Source organism: Chiroxiphia lanceolata, chromosome 8 (assembly GCF_009829145.1).
Source record: "Chiroxiphia lanceolata isolate bChiLan1 chromosome 8, bChiLan1.pri, whole genome shotgun sequence".
Lineage (NCBI taxonomy): Eukaryota > Metazoa > Chordata > Aves > Passeriformes > Pipridae > Chiroxiphia > Chiroxiphia lanceolata.
The window spans coordinates 7,997,325-8,019,628 of NC_045644.1; the positions used below are offsets into that span (position 1 = coordinate 7,997,325).

At 35.0% G+C, this 22,304-nt stretch overlaps 1 protein-coding gene across 1 annotated transcript in view; it reads right to left on the reverse strand.

Annotated features, from left to right (window-relative positions):
• ATRNL1 (attractin like 1) overlaps window positions 1-22,304 on the reverse strand; it is a gene marked incomplete at its 5' end in the record, with an annotated part of 477,341 nt that overhangs the window by 387,090 nt on the left and 67,947 nt on the right. Inside the window, 3 exon segments of the mRNA XM_032694659.1 lie at window positions 8,053-8,207; window positions 12,162-12,345; window positions 20,118-20,373. Of these exon segments, the coding sequence (XP_032550550.1) occupies window positions 8,053-8,207; window positions 12,162-12,345; window positions 20,118-20,373 (595 nt within the window).

Genomic DNA, 22,304 nt, shown 5'->3' on the forward strand with positions numbered 1-22,304 from the left:
GTTTCAAAGGTGATTGCTCTCTCATTTCTTCATCTGATTTATTAAGTGCATTAAGGACATCTTAATTATTTTCAATAACTAAAGAGACTATGAGAATAATCCTGAAAATCTTGACAACTCACTTCCAAATCTACAATATTTTCTCAAGAATAAGAGAAAATCAAGGAACTGAAAAAGTCCCCCTGCAGGAAAAACCATAGAAACTCATCTGAAAAACTGTAGGCATGGAAAAGAAGCTTATTTACAACTCATCTTCATCCCATCCCCCCCCCCCCCAGTGCCCAGTTCTGCACTCAAGCCTAAACAGAAGCACCATGGTCATCTCAAAGTGATACTCTCAGAGTACACTTTAAATAATGGAAAGGGTTCATACTTCCAAAACATGATAAAAGGAAAAAGACTTTCTTTATATAGTATAGTAGTAGTTAGAGTAATGATCCAAGATGTAGGAGAAAAAGGTTCATTTCCTACCTGGTGGGATTTAAACCTAAAGTTTTCATCTCTGAGCAAAAGTACCCTCATTGTTCTAGTGAGGTAACTTTTCACTACTCCAAGTTAATGCTGTTCCACTGAACAGATAAAAAAATATAGAAAAAATTAATATTGCTAGAAATAGGAAGTTGTTAAGACAGTCTCTAAAAAAGTGGCAACCAATGTTCCATACTTTACCAATCAAATTGGTATTTCTGCACTGGCAGCCTGATTTAGTGACAAACTCTTACTACACTTGGAGATAAGTTTTAAGAGAAGGTATATGAAACTACCTACTTTATGTTTACATTATCAAATAATTTCTCAATTACAAACAATTTAAACAGATTTGAAATCCTGATGTATTTATTCTGCTTAATCACAGTCTGTAACACTGGCAGTGCAGCCTCATGTTCTACATAGAATCCAGTGGCAGCTTATGCTTCTATTTTCTCTTTGTGTATTTCCAATAATTACTCAGTCAGTTTTTCTCTGGTAAAAGAAGTAATATTGGTTCACAAAGTACGGACACCATTATACTTCTGTCTAGTTCTTTTTTGTGACTCTAGACAACTAAAGACTAAACACAAACAACTAAAACATCATGCAAGATAGTTATGAACAAAAAAGTTACTTTCTGATTCTTTCCACACTGCATAAATATTTTTCTTTAATAAGATAATAAAAATCTCCTTGCTCTTAGGAAAACACGAAGGCAAGTATGTTCAGAACAGCATGAATTGAATTTAAACTATAGAACTAACATCTACAACAGTGTCTACACACAGAACAGTGACTCCCTAAGCAATATAAAGAAACCAACAACCTTAAGCTTTACTATTAAATGGAGCAATTAGTGCATTACATTATTATGGCTTTGCTCTTCTAATAGCACAGCGATATGGAGGTAATTGCTATTACAGACTGCACCAGAACTACATTTATGACTTAAGTGCTCAGGAACACATAAAACTTAATCTTTCACAGCGGCTGCTTTACATTTTCTTTGTGATGGCACATTGATAATCCATTTGTAACTCCAGAAGGAGGGATTTTTTGCAAAAATAAATGGGTTTACATTGGAAAAAAATAAATTTACAGACATTTAAACTTGCTCATTTTGTTGATGACAAAGACTAGAAGTGAAACAACTTCTTTTACAAGCAAACAATTTATGACTAAACAATTCATTTTATTACAAAATACAAGTAATAGGTTTGATTACAAGTGGAACTAAAGTCAATCTCCTGAGATAATTTTGATTTTTTTTTTTCCAAAAAAGGAAAATGCTTTTAAGCTTTGTTTGAATACCCTGGAATAAACTCAATATTTCACATGTAATATTGTCTTTCATAAGCAACTGAATTTGCATACTACAAAAGAAACATTGTGGAGTGTATTACTGGTGTAAATATATGTGTTATTGCACTTCTGCCATAGATACAAACAATGCTAAAATATAACAACTGGTAGGAGAGAACATAGAAACAGCTGCCATGTTCCAATGACTTCAGTTTTCGGCTTTTATAGAGATTCCCTGTCAGTATTCCTCTATACATTTCTAGGGTATCCAGATACCTTAGCATTGGCATATGTGGAACAAAAGGACAGACTAAATACTTCATAAACTGAAACTTAAGGAACTTAGGCATAGAGATATATGCTTACTAACAGTACCATTTGGACAGGAACTAAAATAAATATCCTTAATCTTTCAAAAAAGCATCTATTTAATTATGCATACATATTTTAATACTAGTTTCAATAGTTAGAATCTGTTTTAAACTCTGATTCTGTGTGCCTAATAATCTATTTTTATTTGCAAATTTTGCATCTGAATACTCATAAAATATAATCTAAATTACTTTTCTAAGCCCTGATTGAAATAGAAATGCAAGTTTTAAGCACATGGTGGCTCCTGTATCAGTTCTACAATTAAAAAAAAAAAAAACAAAAAACCAAAAACCCCAAAGCAACTAATACTTCACATATCTATCCCTAAAGGTTTAGAGTACAGCTCCAAAATTTTTATCTGAAGATGGCATAAAACAAGCTCTTCAACATGCACATAAGCAACATTTGTGTATACATACATATTTATATATATGTAACACATATTTTTATAAATATATAGTGTAGTGGTGGTGGATTTCAGGGGAGGTTTAATTATTTTCAAGTATTACTTCAACAGGATCCCTGGGGTGAAAATTGAGCTGTTGTTCAGAAAATTAAAACCCACATGGACACAGCCTTCCAACCACCCATCTACACATTTAGAGAGAGAAAAGCTTTGCAGTAATGCTAATGTCCTACAGATTATAAACCAGATTTATCCAAAACATTTATCAGCACTGCAGCATTAATTATAGGGCAGGATAAGGAAGAAAGACACATGATATGGTTTTTCAACCTTTCCACCAGATACAAAGTCCTGTGCAGGGCTAAGAGTTGGACTTGATGATCCTTCTATGTCCCTCCCAACTCAGCATATTCTGTGATTCTGTGAAAGATTGAGGACAAAAGTGAAGAAATAAAGCTGCAATGCTGAACCCCTCTTTCCTTCCCAAGACTAGAGGAGGGAACAGATGGTGATAGGATTCTTTCTCCAAATCTGGTTACAAGACATAATCTGGTTCCAGAAAGTTGGTTGCTAGCATAGTCCAGAAGATGGAGTGTGACTGAATAATCATAACGTAACTTCTGCTTTTTTTCAGGACGTTATCAAAGACTTTTGTCTGGGAGGGCTTACTATGACTGCAGCAATACCAAAAGGCCAATAGCAGCAAGAAGAATCCATAATAGTCTTCAACTCATTTCAGTTACACTGGAAGCCATATGACAGATGATCCAGGTTCTATTTTTGCCCAGAATTCATGAAAATGTATGTATAAAGCATCCTCAAATTGTCCTAACTTGCATCAAATAATCCTTTCTCATGATAAAAGAATGAGATGTCTTCACAAAGTGATTTCATCTTGTTTATATGTGTTTTAAAAAAACTAAGAACTACTTTGCTGTTTATTTCACTACCCTAAACCTTTCACAAAATTCAGCCCAGTTAATGAGATATTTATTCATTAGACCAATTTCTGCAAAACAACAGTACTTTGTAGCAGGAAGTGGACTAGAGCTTTGTATTGCTGACAGACAACAATGGTTTCTCTCCAAAGTGTTTTCTATTCCTTATACAATGAATATAATTAAATTAATCAAGTATTCAGAAAATCAGAAAAAACTCCCCAGCACACGGGCCCGGTTGAACCACTCTGCCACTACATAGGCAGAAAACACAGTGGTGAACTTGAAGCCAACGGTAACGGAAAAAAGAAACAAAACCAACAACAACAAAAAAAACCCCGAAAGAAAGACTTAAGTTTGTACCAAATAGAAAAGATAAGCAAAACATCAATACTGACGCGTCACACTTCCCGTCTAGTCCTATGTAGTCCTGCATGTTTATTTAAACTAACCTCTGTGGGACCTAGGCACTTAACAGAATTTGAAGTGAGTGCTGAGTGTTTACTTTCCTTTTACCAAACCTCAGTCTTCCAAATGTATGCATTTTTTATATATTACCAAGCAGTGCTGAGGAGCTGGGAGAACGCAGGGTACCAGTCATAATATATAGTTTCTCAATTACACAGCAAAGACTAAAGAAAAAGATATCATAGTATTTCAAAAGAATAAATCCCTATTATTAATTACAAGTATGCAGTCAGATTTCCAGACATGCACATCCCAGTGGGTATTAACTGTTATTACTATGTATGATGACTATACATAAACTGTCCCTTGCATGTGTAACTCCCTGAGTCCCAAAGAGCTATCACAGAGTACAGACTTTCACAAGCAGTGCAGATATGATTTTTCTATACACACCTACTGCAATTTCTTTTCTAAATGAAGAAACTGCTGCAAGTACCTTTCAAAATGCTATCATGGAAGAAGTGAATAAACATCCTGGATTGAGCACTGATGCCACCTCTGTAACAGGCAGGATCTCAGCACCTGAGGCCTTTCAGCTGGTTTTTCAATGCACCAAATGAGTAACTATGGCTCTCCAGTGAACAATAGTTCACTGGATAAAGAAAAGCCAAAAACCTACATCAGTTAGAAACCAAAGGTCAACCACAGCATTTGAGATTGATCCCAGTGGCAGCCCTGTCTCTCTGGGAGATACTTATCTCCCTCCCTTGACTAGAGGAGGAGTGTGGATTAAAAATTACCAAATTGCATTAGCAACAAACAATTTAGAAAGCTTAACTTAACTGAGATGAAGCCACCCAAACAGTTATTTCACATTAATATGAAAAACAATGTTTTCATGGATAATGAAAAGCTGAAGCGATCTATCCATAACACTATGTCACATATAGTAGGAGAGATAATCAAACATAGTCTATAGCCCAACTTGAACATAAATAGTACAGACTCTATTTCCAGGATTCAGCTGGTTTCTAGACAGCACCCATTTTTTTACTAGACAGGGCATAACATGCCATCACTTGCAAGGTATCTAGGAAACGTGATGCTGATAGCATCATATATTTTTTCTTCCAAGTATTGTTCAAAAACTCATGATACAAAATAAACAAAATTCTGAAATCGACCCATTACATAATTATTTAATTCTTTGTAAAATATTTAAAGTTTTTTGAAAGAGTATGTCTGTGAAATTGGGTTTTTAATTTGGTGAAATGAATAATACAGAAGATTAAGTTGGAATCAAATCAATCTTCATAGATTTCATTTTTTCAAGAGTAATTACTACATCCAAAGAGTAATTACTACAGCCATTTCTTTTGTACTTCATCAGTTTGACAACACCTAGAGAATGTGACTTGCAAGAAAGCACAAATACCATATTAAACAGCATACTGGGCTGGACAAATCAAAATATTGTTCCACTTAAAAAAAAAAAAGAACAAAATACCAGCATAAAACACTTTCATAAAGGAGGATAAAAAAGTAGTGATATGTGAAAGTTAGGAAGTTACATTTAGATTCTGGGACTCACACTCTTGATTCACGAGTGCACATTCTACAAATAAATGTAGACAAATAAGTAATATTATCCTCCAAAATGAGGAGGGAGTTCTGTTTCATTAAAAATTAAAACCAAATATAAACTGAAGTGAGAACAAAATCAATAGCTCACATCATCAGATGCCTACCAGAAGCTATCGAATACATAATACAGGGATACAGTAAAAAAATTCAACTGTTCTGCAAAGGTTTTATTCACACACCCGATGAAACCTGCAGCAAATAACTCATATATGTTCCATGTACTTAATTTACTCATTATTTTTGTATTAAAGCAAACACATTGCATTGATATCTATACGGAATGCAATAAAGAGCCATTAACTAGCCCTATAAAAAGGATCATGTCTCAGCCTCTTCTACCACTGTAGGCAGCTGATAAACGCCTGCCAAAAATAGATACAGGCAATATCCACAGGCTATTCTCACCAGGATCATGCACAAGTCCATTTCCCAGACTGCTCCACTTCCCATTTTTTAGCTCCCAGGACAAGTGACTGCGCTTTTTTGGTCCAAATATGAGCTGTATGTTTGTATTTAAAGCCTAGGCATAAAATATGGATGTGAAAATCAGGGAAGGGGAAAAACTACTTGTGGTAAAAACAGCAGTGGCAATAAACAAGATAAGAAACAGATTATGGATTCATCAAATTCCCTTAGATTTATAGCCTTCACAATCTTATAGGGAGGCTTTTCCATAAGTGCACAGCTCAAACAGTTGGAACCATTCTACAGACTGAAAGTTGACATCTTGTCTTATCTTAAACAGTTTTCTTCCAAACTGTATTCTTATCATATATTTATAAACAACAACCTTTTCTGCTCTCAGCCACTCTCTTGAGATATTAAATATACCACATCCTTTTATTATCTCCAAAAGTCTCCTCAGGCTTCAGTCAGCCTTAATACCACTTGCCATGCAGAGTCTTCTTTGAGTTTGTCTTCCTGAAATGTGTGTTGCCAAAATACTACAAAAATATCCAGGGCCTCGAGAATGACACCAATGCTTCTTTCTTCTTTTCATTAGGACTGTATAAGCCATTTCTACATCCACATGCCACTCCTGACTCACACACAAGTCACTGTCATTTCCTTCAATTTGAAGGAGAAAATTCCTATCATTTCCTAAGTGTAGAACTTGCACCTTGTTCCGTTAAACATTATCTCATGAAAACTGTCATTCCCAATCATCTCATTCCCCCTGAATGACAGTCCAGCCTCTTCCCCACCTTTTATTGGCAAAGTTTTGTGGTGTTCTTTTGTTACTGCTCACTTCTACTTTCGAATTTGGGTAACTGGGAATGATTTTTGTATTTTGACACTTGCACTGCATTCTAGCAGGCTCTGGTGCTTCAAAAGTAAACCTTTTTTAGCACTATCGCCCTAAGACTGCCTTCTATCCCATGAAATCAAGCACAAAGAGCTGGAACATTTTCACTGCACTGTTGTCTGTCAAAATACAATTACTCCTGCAGAAGTACTCCATATCCTTTTATTGCCAGGATTCATTTAATGTAGTTATTCAATTAATCTAAATGAGAGATCTATATCCCTCATGATTTTCCTCCCACTCCGCAAGACTGCTCATGCTAGACTGTGGGTAGGGTATTTCTCCATGTGAAACAGGCAAATACTGATGCAGTTATTCTGATCAAACCATTATTGTAGTCTCAAAGACAGGAAACTTTTAATCTATACTCTGATGGGAAATGCTTAGGAAGAGGCAGGAAGGGGGCGGGCAACTTGTCAGAAGATATCCAGCAAAAATCCACACAACTCAGCTATCGCAGCCCCAACCTGTGTGTATTGATCTGCCACAATCCATCTCCCAAGAGGCTGTTTCTCAACACTCTGCTTCCGTGGTGTGAACTTCCTGTGTTTCCAAATTGCTTTTCAGCTTGTGGCAACTCTCCCTTTCGCAGTTGCCTGAGCATCACCATCTGACTACCCCAACCTTTCAGAGCTCCAACTACCTTGGCTTCTCCGCTCCCTGATTTTCAATTCAGACTCATTGTGGAGGCAGTGTATTTTCCAAAGCATCATCAACTCCAGACATTTTTAGGAACCTCAAGTGTTACTTGTGGGGAAATATTTTGGTTTGGGGGGGGGGGGTTGGTCAGTTTTTGTTGGTTTGTTTGAGGGTTGTTATTAGTTATGTTTAATTCCAGCAACACATTTTATTAGTCCTATGTAGATATTATCTATGAAAAATATGTAAACCCTCAGAGGTAATAACGCTAGGGTCTGTGTTCAACTCACTTTTGTAATACCAAAATGCACCAACCCTTGTAATTCATTTAGCAATATATTTGCTATTCATAATATAAAATAGTATTAGGCACATAGTTTAAAATTGATCATTTTAGCTACTATGCTTTGCCCCACAAACCAAGAACTTTAGACAATTATGGAACAAAAGCATGTACACTTTATAAGTAACTTGAAGGTGTTTGGGATTAAAAATTCATATTATCTGGACTTGAAAGAAACGTTGTGACATTTAGAACTCAAATGAGAATACAATACAATACATACCTATATCATATGCAAGAAAGTCAGCAGAAAAACACTTTGCACCATTGCTCAGGGAAGTATCATTATGAGTGTTTCCACCGAAAATGAGCATAGCTCCATTGATTAAGACAGCTGAATGAAGGTATCTTGCAAAACCACTCTCTTTCAAAATAGTCCTACAAAATATAAGAACAAATTAATACATATTAACATGTGAAAAATTGTACTGAACATCAAGAAAATTTATAGATAAAAAAATACAAAACACAAGGAAAATACTAAACTAAAGCTATTATTCAGTAAACATGATAAAATTTATTCATACTGTTTCTAGGATTATGAATTTTCTCATGGTACAACAAATATATTTATCATTCATTTAAAATGTCCTACTTTTTTAATTAAAAAACAGGTTTTTGAATAATGTGTCTGAAATAAATTTTATCATGTTTACATTCTTCAGACATGATTAATGATATACTAAACTTTAGTAAAAAGTGAACTCATTCATATTATTAATTCCTACTTGTATATACCCTTAGCCATGTTGTTCTTTTGCCCAAGAACTGCAATAAAGAATTCTTTAAAAGGCTAAAAGAATCTTTAGACTATCCTAAGCATAGTAAAACGATAAACTTTTTTTTTTAATTACTTGAACACTCAGACCTGGAAAAGAAATGGTAGAAGTCATTCTAGGTATGATAAAAAACACTTGCACTGCTTCACAAACTTATTCAGGGGGGTAAACTCAAACATACAAAATTTCTGCACTGAAAAAAAAGTAGTCCACACACATTGAGCCTTTGATGTCTCTTCATTCACTTTAGCCTGCGTCTGTGTGGTCTGCTTTGTGCCACAGCAATAACATGGTCCCAACAGTAGCCAAGAGCTATCAATGCTACAGTTTAAAAGTGGCAGATGTGAGGTTAGTAGAAAGAACAGAACACAAACTTGATTCAATCACAGCAAATAAATCTTACCAAGGAAGAAAGTAACCATTTGTGGGTTTTGCCAGTTAAGAAAACCAGCTGCAGACATGTTTGTGAAGAGCTGATTAGATCACTGGTACAAAATATTTTTTACATTCTCCTAATAACGTTTCACTTGTCTCAATAATCTAAGATTTAAAGTTTAGACTCTCACTTTCATTTATGCTACTGCACACTGCTCACATCTACAATTAACTGTTTTGTCATTTGTTTCCTGTAATAGACTCAACACTCTTTCCTTCTGATTAAATAATGCTGTCCTCTTGAATCACATCCATAATATTTTTTCAATATTTTTACATCATCATCATGTTTAGGAGAGAGTGTCTAAAGTACATCTCATTGTTTTGATATAATACATAAATCGATCAATAAACTTGAAATATTTAAGTGATAAAAGATTGTATACTTGAACAAGTTGAAAAGAAGGCATTAAACCTAAATTTTCATATTGTTATTTAAATAAATTCCCCCCCTAGCTCCAGAAAGTAACATCAAAAGAAATGTCAAAGACTAAATGAAAATAAATGAGCTTTCTTATTGCTTAAAAATGTGACAATTCCACTAGAATATCTACCCATGTGCTTCTGGTTTTAGTCCTTCTTATTTTTGTTCTATTAAACAACTTGCATTTTTCTTGTGTATCTCTAATTAACATACTTTGAAAACAGAGTACCCCATAAGTGTGTTTTTCTAACCAGGAATTAGCTTGATAGAGAATACTTATGGTACCTACTCAAATATGTGAGATTTGGGTTCTACTCATCAGTTAGCAACATAGAACATTTGGAATGACAAGGAAATAGAATAAGACATGATTTTTAAGTTATTTTCTACTGGTAATGGAGAAATACTGCTGCTACGACTTGAAAGAATTATAATACACTAAGAACATGTTACCTTATCCATTCAGATTAAGAATTCCTTTCTGTCTTGTGCTTTACCAGTTTTCTACAGCCCCTATTGCCTAATTTACACTAATTGCTATACACTAGGCTCTGCCTTGATTATCCTGCCTTGCAGCTGTCTACAAATAGTTGTTTTGATCACTAAAGGCCTAAAGAGACTACACTGTTCTGGGGAAAACTGAAGACTCTCCTCCCTGCACTGCATATATCACCAATCTCCACAGGACTTTTTGAGGGCTACTCACTTCTCTATGTGTGACACAACTACATTGCCCCAGTCCTGGTCCCTACATTGCATAAGGTGTGTGTGTGGGGGGTGGGATGTCTCCTAATTTTTGCATATTGTTTGCTAAGTTTCATCCCTCTTGGTAACAGCAACTTTTCCTCCAGAATCAGCAGAACTGGAAGTTTGTTAATTTGGCCATGATTTTCACTATTCATTAGCATCACTAATGAAGGCAATCTTGAGAACTCTCCAACACCTATCAACCTCATGCAAATTCTGCGAGGTCTCAGCAGGCTGAGTTCATTATTTATGCACATCTACATGTATCTGCAAACATCAGTCCACATTAACTGTGCCAATGCCAAGCGTTGCACACACCAGCATGATTCCATAATGGTAATGGAAACACCCAGGAGCCAGCAGGTGCTTCCACTGTTTCAGGCCATTATCTAAGTCCACGTTGTCCCCCAATTGCCAGCTGCAGCAGCAGGCAAGTAATGCAAAGCAACGAAGGTATTAGAAACACTGTAATTCCCCATCATGTATTAGAAACACAATTCACACTCCGAATTAAAATACTGCCATCTCACATTCCAAGAAACATAAAGCTTGTTTAATTGATATTAAGAAATGGAAGCCTATGTGCCACTGAATAAAACAAAAAAACAGCTCTGTATAACAAAACTTAGTGAAGCATATGAGCCTCTGCCAGAGAACAGAACGAGTGCAAGAGAAAAACAGTGAGGACAAGCAAATGTAAGTTTGAGAAATTCCATGTACATGGGCACAAGAATGCCTTAGTTCCAACTCATATTGCACCTCCCCAGTGGCACATTCAGTCTCAGTTACCTCTCTGAGGGCTTTGAATACTGATTATAAGATGTCACAGATACAGTAAACAAAGGCTTAAAGATTTTATTACTGTGTGTCATTACCCTATCCTCTTGAGCCAGTTTTCCATCCCATAGTACAATTCACTTCCAGTGTAATGCTCATGAAACTAATAGAAGACTTCAGTTCTCTACAAGCTGCAGAGAATGCCACATTAGGACAGAGTAGATCGAAGCATTCGTTATTAGTTCTTATATGAATAATGCATAAAAATATTCCTATTATTATTATTATATTGTTGAACAGACCATCAAAGGATACAATATCACTCTGTTCCAAAAATAGAGTATAAGAAAGCATTAAAATTCCAGTGATTTAAAAATACATTAAAAGGCACAAAAAATCCTTTTAATAATGTTTCCATGTGCCACGAGTTAATGATATTCAAAATCAAGAGCCTCAGTGAAATCAAACCCACATGTTTCCAACATCTGAGAACAAGCCTTGTGTGCTTAAAGTTAAGCCATTAGTGCTCAAGACAAATATTAAATTGCAAGAAAAAAATGTTCCGAAAAACCGTTCTTGATCTCAAATGTCCTCTAGGGTAAGAAAAAACATTTAAGGTCCCTTTCTATACAAAACATATAAGCAGCCTTCATAAGTTACAATAAACTTTAGGGACAAGGAACTGATAAAAATTGAAGCATCAAGAACATTAATAACTAAGGATTCCTACACAATGCTGGAAGTTTTTTCTCTTATTTCTGGTAGTTTTGTGAAAAGTAACCTTCCACAGTTCTTAAGGTTTTCCATTTACTTATATAACAGCCATACATTAGCAGTTTATTCATAACATAAGAAAACAGCACTCATGTACTGTTTCTGCTTAGTGGTTATGTCTGGATAGGAGAACCTTTTCTCACTTTGTAGAACATGCACAAAGCTTCCTCCCTGCCATTCTTTCGATGTATTGCTCCATTAATCCATTGACTAAAGTCTAGTCCCTCACCACAATTCTTCCACTTTGTTGCAGAGTATGCGCTGTTCTGCAACATGCAAAGGATATGGAGGTACCTACATGACTTTACTAGAACCTTACCCTACCCTACTCTATGACTGTGTTTTCTCTTTCAGTAACCTATAACTTAAGTTTCCTACATTATAAATCCAACTTACCATGTCCGCGTATTAACTTCATATCTGTAAAGGTCATCCACCAATCCATATTTATTGCCAGGTAACGCTTTGTATCCACCATGGACATAAATAGACTTAGTCAATTCATCATAGACACTTGTATGGCCATATCCACCTTGCACAATTGCTCCTTTTGTTTCTGGTACAAGCCAAGAATTAGACCCTGAAACAGGTAGACAAAAAACACAGGTTTAAGGCTTACTACTGCTAACACACAATACTGGGAGTTTTAAGTATATAAAGTCATTTCCACTATAATTCTAAAATACAGTCATAACTAGGTACTTGTTTTAAGAAGTAATTTTATACCAACGCATCAAAATATCTGCAATTGGATAATGCTGTTAATGACTATTATCTGCTATTCTGAATTAAACCACAAATACATTGTTGTTAAAGCTGCCAGGCAGTATCTCATACTCTCTCACGTGTGACTTCAGCATTCACACAAAACAAACAAAAAGCCTGAACTTTTCTGAAAATATGAAATTAGGAGTTATGATTAATTCTCACCAGAGATGGCTGATGAGAATTCAGTGCTCTAGCTACTTCAGGTGCATTCGGAACACCTGTGCTCAGTCATGGGGAATCTGGAGAAGCCTGACAGGCACTGAACTGCTGTGAGCCATGAGAAGCACGTAACATAAGGTAGCTCCAAGTATGCATGGGGGTAGGCAAACAATTTGGTAGTAACTGTAAAGTTATTGAGCTAAAATCCAGTTCCCAAATACTGTTTCTTAGTTATTTAACTGCAAATACACCTATTCAGTTGCTGATAACTCACAGAATAATCTGATAGCAGCTCATTAAACTGGCATTTAAATCCACATTTTACATTACATCTATAACTGCAAAGAGACACCAAATAAACCCATACACAATAGCTATTATGACTGAAGAATAAAACACAATTGGAAAATATTTTACCCTAGCGGAAAAAAGACAGAGATGTTAAGTGAGTTCTTGCTGCCTGTAGCCCCGAAATGTCCTTTTTTCCCCCCTTCATCTTCCCAGATGATGACATAAGTCACAAAAAGAGCAAGCCAGGAAGTATTTCCTGTAGAAGGCAGCCTATACAAAAGAGCCTATGATGATTAGGAGCCAGTTCCATGGATGTGAAATGGAAGAAATAATTCACTTACAGCCTTTTAAGATTATGTCAGAAGAACAGCAAGTATGGACAAGGACATCCAAAATTGAGCAGTCTCCTAACTCTTAGCCTATATTGGCTGCCATTAAAAAGTTATTTATCCAAGGCTAGCACACAACATCATACACCTTGCTTCATCTGAAAGTTAGTTTTCCATTTCAATTTCTATCTGATATTATGTAGGTAGCTTACATTAACTCTTTTTCCTCTGGATTCTTCTGTTCAGTGAAGACTCATGTTTTTCAGTTATTACTGATGCTACTGTCCTTTCATTAAACAATTTCCAGGCACTGCCTCTATAAGTTACATTTTTTTCAGTAACAAGCGCTTATAGGAAGTCATAAAGTATATATTATAAGGAAGAATTGTGCTGATTTTTGTGTGTATGAATGCTGATATTTGTGTAATACACTATTTATATCTGACACAGTATTTTTATGTGTAGTGTAATGTAACTAGTATTTTATTCCAATCTCTGAACTGGATATTATCAATCTATTAAGAAGTGCAATTCTGAACACAAATACTAAATTTGTACCAATAAGACTGTATTTTACATACATATTACTTTGATAACAAAGAAATTTATTTGATACAATTTATGTAAGAGGGTTGGTGAGGAGTCAACATGCAGATACACCATCTATTACCAATACCATCTCAAAGTATTTATTTAAATAATGATCAGTCCTAAAGATTGGCATATATGCTTTTCAGGAAAAAGAACTATTTCCCCACATAAATTTGCACAATGATGTTGATAATATGCATAATAAAATATTTTGGTATTATATCTGACTGTTTTGTACATTTGTGTAGCATTATAGTTTATGTAGTAACAGTCAGGCTTGATGATATTAAAGGTCTTTTCCATCCTAAATGAGTTTATGATTCTATGTAGCATTTAGAACACTACAACAGTAATATTCACATTGCATAACTTTATATGACTTGCACAGAAATATGAAGAGCTGTTCCTTCTTGCAAAATAAAAACTAGCTAAGTTTGAGAGAAGAGGTTCAGCACCATCTCTCTGAAATAAAAGTTAAAACCAGTATTACAGTTTCTCCCTCAATTTCCCATTCTAAAATTTAGTTGAGTTGCCTGAATTTCAAATGCTGAAATGTATACCTACAGTTTTGATCTTTCACACTTCTTCAGCATCTTGAAAATTGCATCATTCAGGCAAAAATACACTTCTGTCTCTATTTAAAGACATTATTATGCATATGATCTTTTTTATGAAACTTATTGATATGAATCTTCACCTTATTTTCTAAACAAAAATTCAATTTTTATTGAAAGCATTTACATAACCTTTATCATACTCAAAGACATCCCACTCTTTCTATCATTATACCATAAGAAGTACTTGATTGATCAAATCAGTCATGTGAAACTCTGCAATTTCAACAGTTTAAAAAGTCAAGCACAGAAAGACCTCCATGAATGAACAAGCCAGAAATAAGGAAAGAGGAGACCACGTAGGACTCCATTATTTTTTTCTTTCCAGATTTAAATTTTAAGTCTAAGAGTGTAAAAATAAGGTCAAATTAATTTTGAAAATAATCATAAAAATAATACGGGTATGCAGAAGTACTACATAATAGAATACAAGCCTCTCCTTTTCATTTGTAATTTGACATTTTTCATCAATATCTGAGCAATTTTCCAGAGAATTCTACCACATAAAGTTTCTATTTAAGTGCTTAGGAAAATCACTATGATAACTTCAGATAATTAGATCTCAGATACCAAACCACTAGACAAGAGTTACAGGCTGCAATACTCTGGTCACTTTGTCCAACAGAATCCCAAACTTCAAGTCCAGCTTTAACATGACCCTTTCCAGAAGACTGACCAACTGACAGAAAAAGAGAAAACAGGTATCTACAAAAATATGTAAACAGAAAAAGGAAGTGCAGTTCTGAGAGAGAAGGTAAACTCATTGATTGAATGAACTGAAGCTGGGGGTAAGACACTTCTAAAATTCTGACAGACACAGCAAGTGAAACTCCTGGCCCAGTAGCAAACATTTTTAACAAAGCTGGTTAGATATTGCCAAAGAACAGCAACCATGGTGCTGATAGTGAAGACTAGAGGGAGGAGAGGCAAGATCTAAACTATTACAGACCTTAATCTCACCTCAATAATACACAAAGGTTTAGAACAAAGGGTTTGGTTTTGTTCTGCTTTTTAAAAGGATAAATAAATAAAAAATGTTGAAATAGTGGGAAACTGTTTCACTGGACAGTGTATATGTGCCAAACCATTTACACCATCTTTAGCTAAAAAAATTACCAAGAGAAGGAAGAGCAGGTGTTCTCTGTATCTGGGATTTGGCCACTGAACAACAAACAGCAATGAACTATGTTGAGAGGTGCTGAGACTTAGCACCAGGCAGACTTCTTAAGGAACAGAATTGGTGCATTGTATGACACTGACAGAAATTTAAGGAGTACTAACTAATTTAGACTCTATTGATTCACAGAAGTAGCAGAAAAACATGCAGAATGAACTGTAAGATCTTGGCTACCAGAAAAAGAAGGATCAAAATTCCACAATATCTTAAAAGTATTACAGACTGGGATTAGCAACACGAACTTCTATAAATTGGAAGCTCATCAACTGATAATGACTGACAAGAATAAGTAGGAGCACTGCTTCATCAGAGAAGGTCTATGAGTCAGTAATGACTTTCTCAAGGATGCAGTACAAATGTCATTTTACTATATATCAACTAAGGTATTCCTAATAATGTAGAATTAGGCACTAGCAAAATCTCACCTAGAATATCTCACAAGTTTTTCTAATCATCCATGTTCAAGAGAGATGAACTCCTTGTGGAAAAGGTACAGAGAACTATTAGAATGACAGTGGAATAGATGAGGTTGCCTTAATTAGACTTGCAGAAGGGAGGATTTGTATCTATAAATATAATTCAAAGACAATTCCAGGGAGATGAGCTGCTTACATTAAACAAGTGAATATAAAACAGGCCACTGATACAGGTGGGCTATGAATTAGAATATGCCTAGTCACTAAAATTATAACCAATTTTCCAATGACATTGTGCTTGCAAGAAGTTAATCACATCCAAAGATGTAACACCATTCTATCATCAAAGAATGCAAAACAAATTAAATAAGAAATAAAAGCTTTTTTTTCCCCCCAATTCATTTCTTTGTATGAAACAGTTTAGGATTGCCAAATCAAGGAAGCTCCAAATTTGAGCAATAGTAATTTTATAATTTAAAACAGAAACACTGAAATCACATTTTGAGATAAAGTTGTTTCTAAAAAAAAAGGTTGAAAAAAATTATACGCAGTAATAAACCCTGTAAAAATCCAAGGAAAGGTAGATACACTGGCCTGATCTGTCCTTACCACAATACGACCTTCAAATAGATCAAGTAAAAAGCACAAAATATCCAAGAAGCACCATAGTGTGCCATCTTCATTTCATTGCATTGAAAAATTTTAAATTTTTTCAAGCAAACACGAAATTTAAGCTAACTTACAAAAAAGAGGACACATTACATCACAGGGACGGATTTTTTTACATTATTTCAAATAAACACTTTTAATCCAAAGTAGTCTATAATCTACTTCTGAAGTCATAAAAAAAATCAGTCTAAAAAACAAAGTGATATTCTGCTAATCCAAAGAAATCTCTGTCTTGTAAAGAAACAAAATCACAGAAGACTTATTCAGAAGTTTCTTAATATATAAGGAGCTTTTATAAATCTCTGCTAAAGCAAAACACTGTTATTATATTCACCTTGAGACTCACATTGAGACTCTTAGAAGGTTTATGAGGTATTGCAAACCTAAAGGGAAATAAATTCTCCTGGGGAGTAACCCGGAAAAGCTTTATGGTTCAAGTTAGTAAAATCATTCACATAATTGCCATACCAGGATTTATTGGTTTCTTGAAAATCATAAGTCCAGGTATAGCAAGAAAGGACAACAGGAAGCCCTTTTGTTCCTGCAGCATCCACCATACATTCAGAGCAGAAATAAATTCACTTGCTTTTGCATGGTGAAAATCTGCCTACAAATCATGTCCAATTTACTCCAGAATTTACTTCACTTTGATAGAAATTACTTTCTTTCCTAATCAGACAACGTCAGAGAAATTTTCAGACCATGTACACCTTCAATTGACACGTTTTGTTAACAAGAACAATGTACCTACATGAGACACCTGGGAATCTACAAACACTTTGCAACTTCTTTAGATGTTTCTTAACCCAAACTCCATGAAAGTCAGAGTCACAGTAACCAAAGTAGGCTTTAGCATTAGAATTCCACGTAAATTCCATATATCAAATTCATCAAAAGAACTGGATCACTAGAGGTTTTAGTTCATACGAACCAAAACCTAAGCTGCCTCTTTCTGTGTCACTCTTTCTTTCAGTAGGCATTTGGTAAATGCTTGACAATAGCCTTCATTAGGACTAAAAGCCATAACTGATAACATTTAGAAAGAATAGAGCACTACAATTTGAAATTTAAGGTATCATGTTTTTAAAGCAAGCAGAGAGAGAGAACATTGGGTTCTTATTTTTCTTTCAATAACATCACAAGCCCTTATTTATATCATTTTTTTTCCTATTCAGGTGAGTTCACAGCAATACTTCTATCACTCCTTATGTCTTTTAAGTTTGGATTCAGAACTGCTGAAGTCTCCCCAGAAAAAAGTCAGTCTTGGTTCAAACCACCATCTGGAATTTTACGGTTAAAAATATTCCTACACCTGAAAAACTGCAGATAAATGCTACAGCCAATACAGAATTTAGGAAAATTTACCAAAATATTCATTTAACTTAGACAGGAGGGAAAGGAGGAAGATGTAATGAGGTAAAATGAAACATGAGAATTATCCACAGCAGAAGTGGTTCAGTTACAGCACACAGATCATGATCTGCAAAGCCCTGCATGCCCCAATAATCAATCCTTCATCAGATGAGTAGATTCACTGAAATCAATGGGTTTCCACATTAATACCCTATATTGTTACAAGTTCCCTTTATATTTGATGTAAGTGAATCACATTAACTAACTAAATTTCTCACTAGTATATGGTGAAAACAATCTCAAAAAGGAGACACAAAAATTTGAGAATAACTGAGAACCATAATAACAGAGAGAAGTGCTTTCTCTTACTCAAAGCTTGTCACCACGGTAGGAAAGGTTTGGGGGGGTTATATATGCTTAGTTATTGTCTGTTTTATTAATCCTCCACAAACAGAGTTGTAACATTAAAAAAAAATTAAAATAGGAACAAGTTGTCCATTTCAACCATAAGGCCATCAATAAAATCACCCAGGCAGAAAACTTTATACTACAAATCATGTTCCCTTCTTCATAGTTAAACTAACCACAGTAATAAATGAGAATAAAATTGGTACTTCTACTCCATACTAAATAAGCAGCAGTTGAAGAAGCAAATAATTTTAAGTTCCAACAGACATTACAGTGTATGAGCTTGCAGAAAACTAGAACAACACATTGTTGTCTTCAAGAGGAAAAAAAAAATCATCTCTGGTAGGTCAAAAAAACAACTCTCTGAAATTAAGGTTTTCCAAAAAATGGTCTTTAATGGTCTTTTAATGGTTTTTAATTTCAAAAAATTGTCTTTAAAATCTTAGAATACTGTTGAGAACATCATTCTAAGACCAGAGTTTTATAGTAGTTTTTATGCAGTTAAATCAAAATTTTTCAGTGTGGATAAAGCACATTATGGTGCTCTTCCTCTTATTATCATTCACTTTTATCATTTTTCAACATTGTTATAAAATTTCAACACTGCCATCAGAAATAATGCCAGGGAGAATAAGAACCTTATGAGTTCTGAAGGGACTTTGCCAACCTATAAATCTGCTTAAACAGTGTCTATATACATATGCATACATGAAAAAAAAGTTAAATGAAACAACTATATTTTAAAGCATTATAATTGTTTTTAAGTATTACTCTGAAATTCTGTATTATGCATTCTGTGATTGTATAAATAACTGAAGGACTCAGATTAATTCAATAGAAAAAAATAATCAAAAAATTAGGAGAAGATTATAATTTGAATTAGTGGGCATATAAATATTCCTAAAAATTTTTCAGGTGTAGAGTTTCAAGTTATTCCATTGAAATAATACATTAGATGTATCATATATATGATAAAAAGATTTCTCTTGGTTTATTTAATTCTAGCATTTAAAATCACCCCTAGGAACAGCTTGTGGTTTGCAAGGGGAAACCCAGACAGACATGGCAGGTTATTTACAGAAAACTAGGGTTCCTTTGCAATTATTTCCTCTAACAGCGTGTATACACTTTGGAGAGAACCCTTTATACAATGATGAGCTAAGTTCATCATGATATTTTAAAAAAAAAAAAATCAGAATGAAAATACAGTAACATTACAGAGCCTCCAAAATAAATTATTGTTGGTTTTGCTCTTCTACTCTGGGGTAAAAACAGTAAGTCTGTGTTTAAAAACATCACAAAAATAACCACTGCATGGAATTTCTGGATTCAATTTTTATCCCCTTTGGAGTACTACAATCATGTACACAATAATACATAGAAAAAGTCATGGTGCTCCAAACATGTATGAAATGCTATTGCTGAACAAGAAATCTGCTCTACATGATTTGAAGGAAAAAAAGATGAGGCTTTATTTATTTTGCAAAATACATACTTTTCTTTCAGAAAATAGGAGTGATATTGACTTGAAAAATAGTACTTTTTGATCAGTATATGATAAAAATTATTTGACTTACTGATGTAGTATTCTTGCACAATGCTTGTGTAACCATAAATGGAAGAATATCCAAAAATTATAATCATAACCACATCTCTGCTGTCCAGCTCTACTATGTGTGCTGAATGACCTTCCACAGCATATTGCTGGCCATGTACAAGTACTGCAGGAGTTCTGGAGCTCCATGTTTGACTGTGTATGTTGAAAATCCACAGTTCATCAGTAACATTGCCATTATTTGTTTCAATTTTGCCTCCATACATGTAGATGTCTTCCTGTAAAAATTGGAAGGGAGAGAGGAGAAAGCACATAATGGATTACAGAAAGATAACATCTGAACTGCATACTCCTGTGCTGTGCAATATTTCATAACTAAGCTATCTGATTTAAATCTTCACATTTAATCTTCCATTAACCAGCTCGATATCAGACACTAATCTCAAACAATGATATTTAAACTAAGCCAACAATGATAAGGAGTCTATTTCTCTGAAAAATAAACCCAGCCATGAAAATGACACCAAAATGAATCTCAAACAGATTACTTCAACCAGAAAACCTTTAATTACATGCCTCTTCTAATTCATACTGCAGCACTCTATTTTGAAAAAAGCTAAACAGAAAGGTTATTATATTGTTTTCTTAAGGAACCATTCATAGAATTAAAATGTGATTTTCCACACACTCAGTCTATGGGGATTTCCATTAGCACATTCTCCCTCAACAGCAAAGTAACTAAATCCTGAGAAAACTCACAGTCATCAGAACCCAAAGAAAAGGGACAATGTGTGTATGGAATCATAGAACGGTCTGGGTTGCAAGAGGCCTTAAAGATCACCTCATTACAATCTCCCTGCCATGGGCAGGGACATCTTCCACAAGCCTCATCCAACCTGGCCTTGAACACTTCCAGGGATGGGGCATCCACAGCTTCTCTGGGAAACCTGTGCAAGGGCCTCACCACCCTCACAGGGAAGAATTTCTTACTAATATCTAAACAAAACCTGCCCTCAGACAGTTTGAAGCTATTCCCCCTTGTCCTGTTACTCCATGCCCTTGTCAAAGTTCCCTCTCCAGCTTTCTTGGAGCCCTTTTAGGTAGAGGAAGGTGTTATAAGGTCTCCTCAGAGCCTTCTCTTCTCCAAGTCAACAGCCCCAGACCTCTGATCCCCTCAGTGGCCCTCTGGATTCACTCCAACAGGATCATGTGCTTCTTATGTTGGGGGCTCCAGAGCTGGACAGTGCTCCCAGTGGGTCTCACAAGAGAGTAGAGGAGCGGAATCACATTCCTCAACCTGCTGGTCAGGCTGCTTTTGATGCAGCCCAGGATGCAGTTGGTACTCCTCTTGAACATGTTTGCTAAAATCAATCCCGTAGGGGAGTTACTTTGAGTTCTTTTCAGGGGATGCAAAACAGATTTTCCAGCCATCGTGAACCACATACCTCAAACAGCAATGCCATCTGTTCTGATAAGTAATGAATGATTTACTTAAATATTGACTGAAAGCAAATCTTACTAAATGTCACTTCATCTCGAGTTGCAAACCAAGGTATCCAAAGTCACAGAGCAAATTCTAGCATATTGGCTTCACAGACTTGCTCAAGGAGAGTTTATAATGCGCAGAAAAAAAACCCTGCCTCTGGTTCTGAGAATGACCCTTAGTCTTTGCTAGGACATACCAGAACCAAATCTCATTTGCATAGTGTTTGTACAGTTGGTAGTTTTCTTCTGCATACTACCATATAGTTTACATTAAATTCAGTCTTACCAGGTTTAAATTTAAAAAATAAATCCTTTTTTTTTAAAAAAGGAAGCTGCAGGTTTAGCACATTTGGCTTGGCATGAAATACTGAGCCTCAGATAAAGAGGCTGAAAGATAAAGAAACTATCTAAGAATTTTGTATCAATCATGTAGAAATTTCAGACTTACGGTACAAGGAACTAATGATAGGATCTAAAAAGAAATGTAAACTGCATATTATTATCATCATGCACATCAAGAAAGATGAACTCTTGATTGCTGATAAACAGGTAGGCATGTCAAATATAGGTATCAGTAGAAGACAATTTATTTAGTCCAGCAAAACAAAGGCTTGAGAGGGTTATAATGTTGTTCCATATGCCTGTGGTTGATGGTAAGTAACAGAGTCCAGAACAGTAAGCAAAGCTTCCTCATAACTCAGAAAGATTAGTCAGCAAATGACTG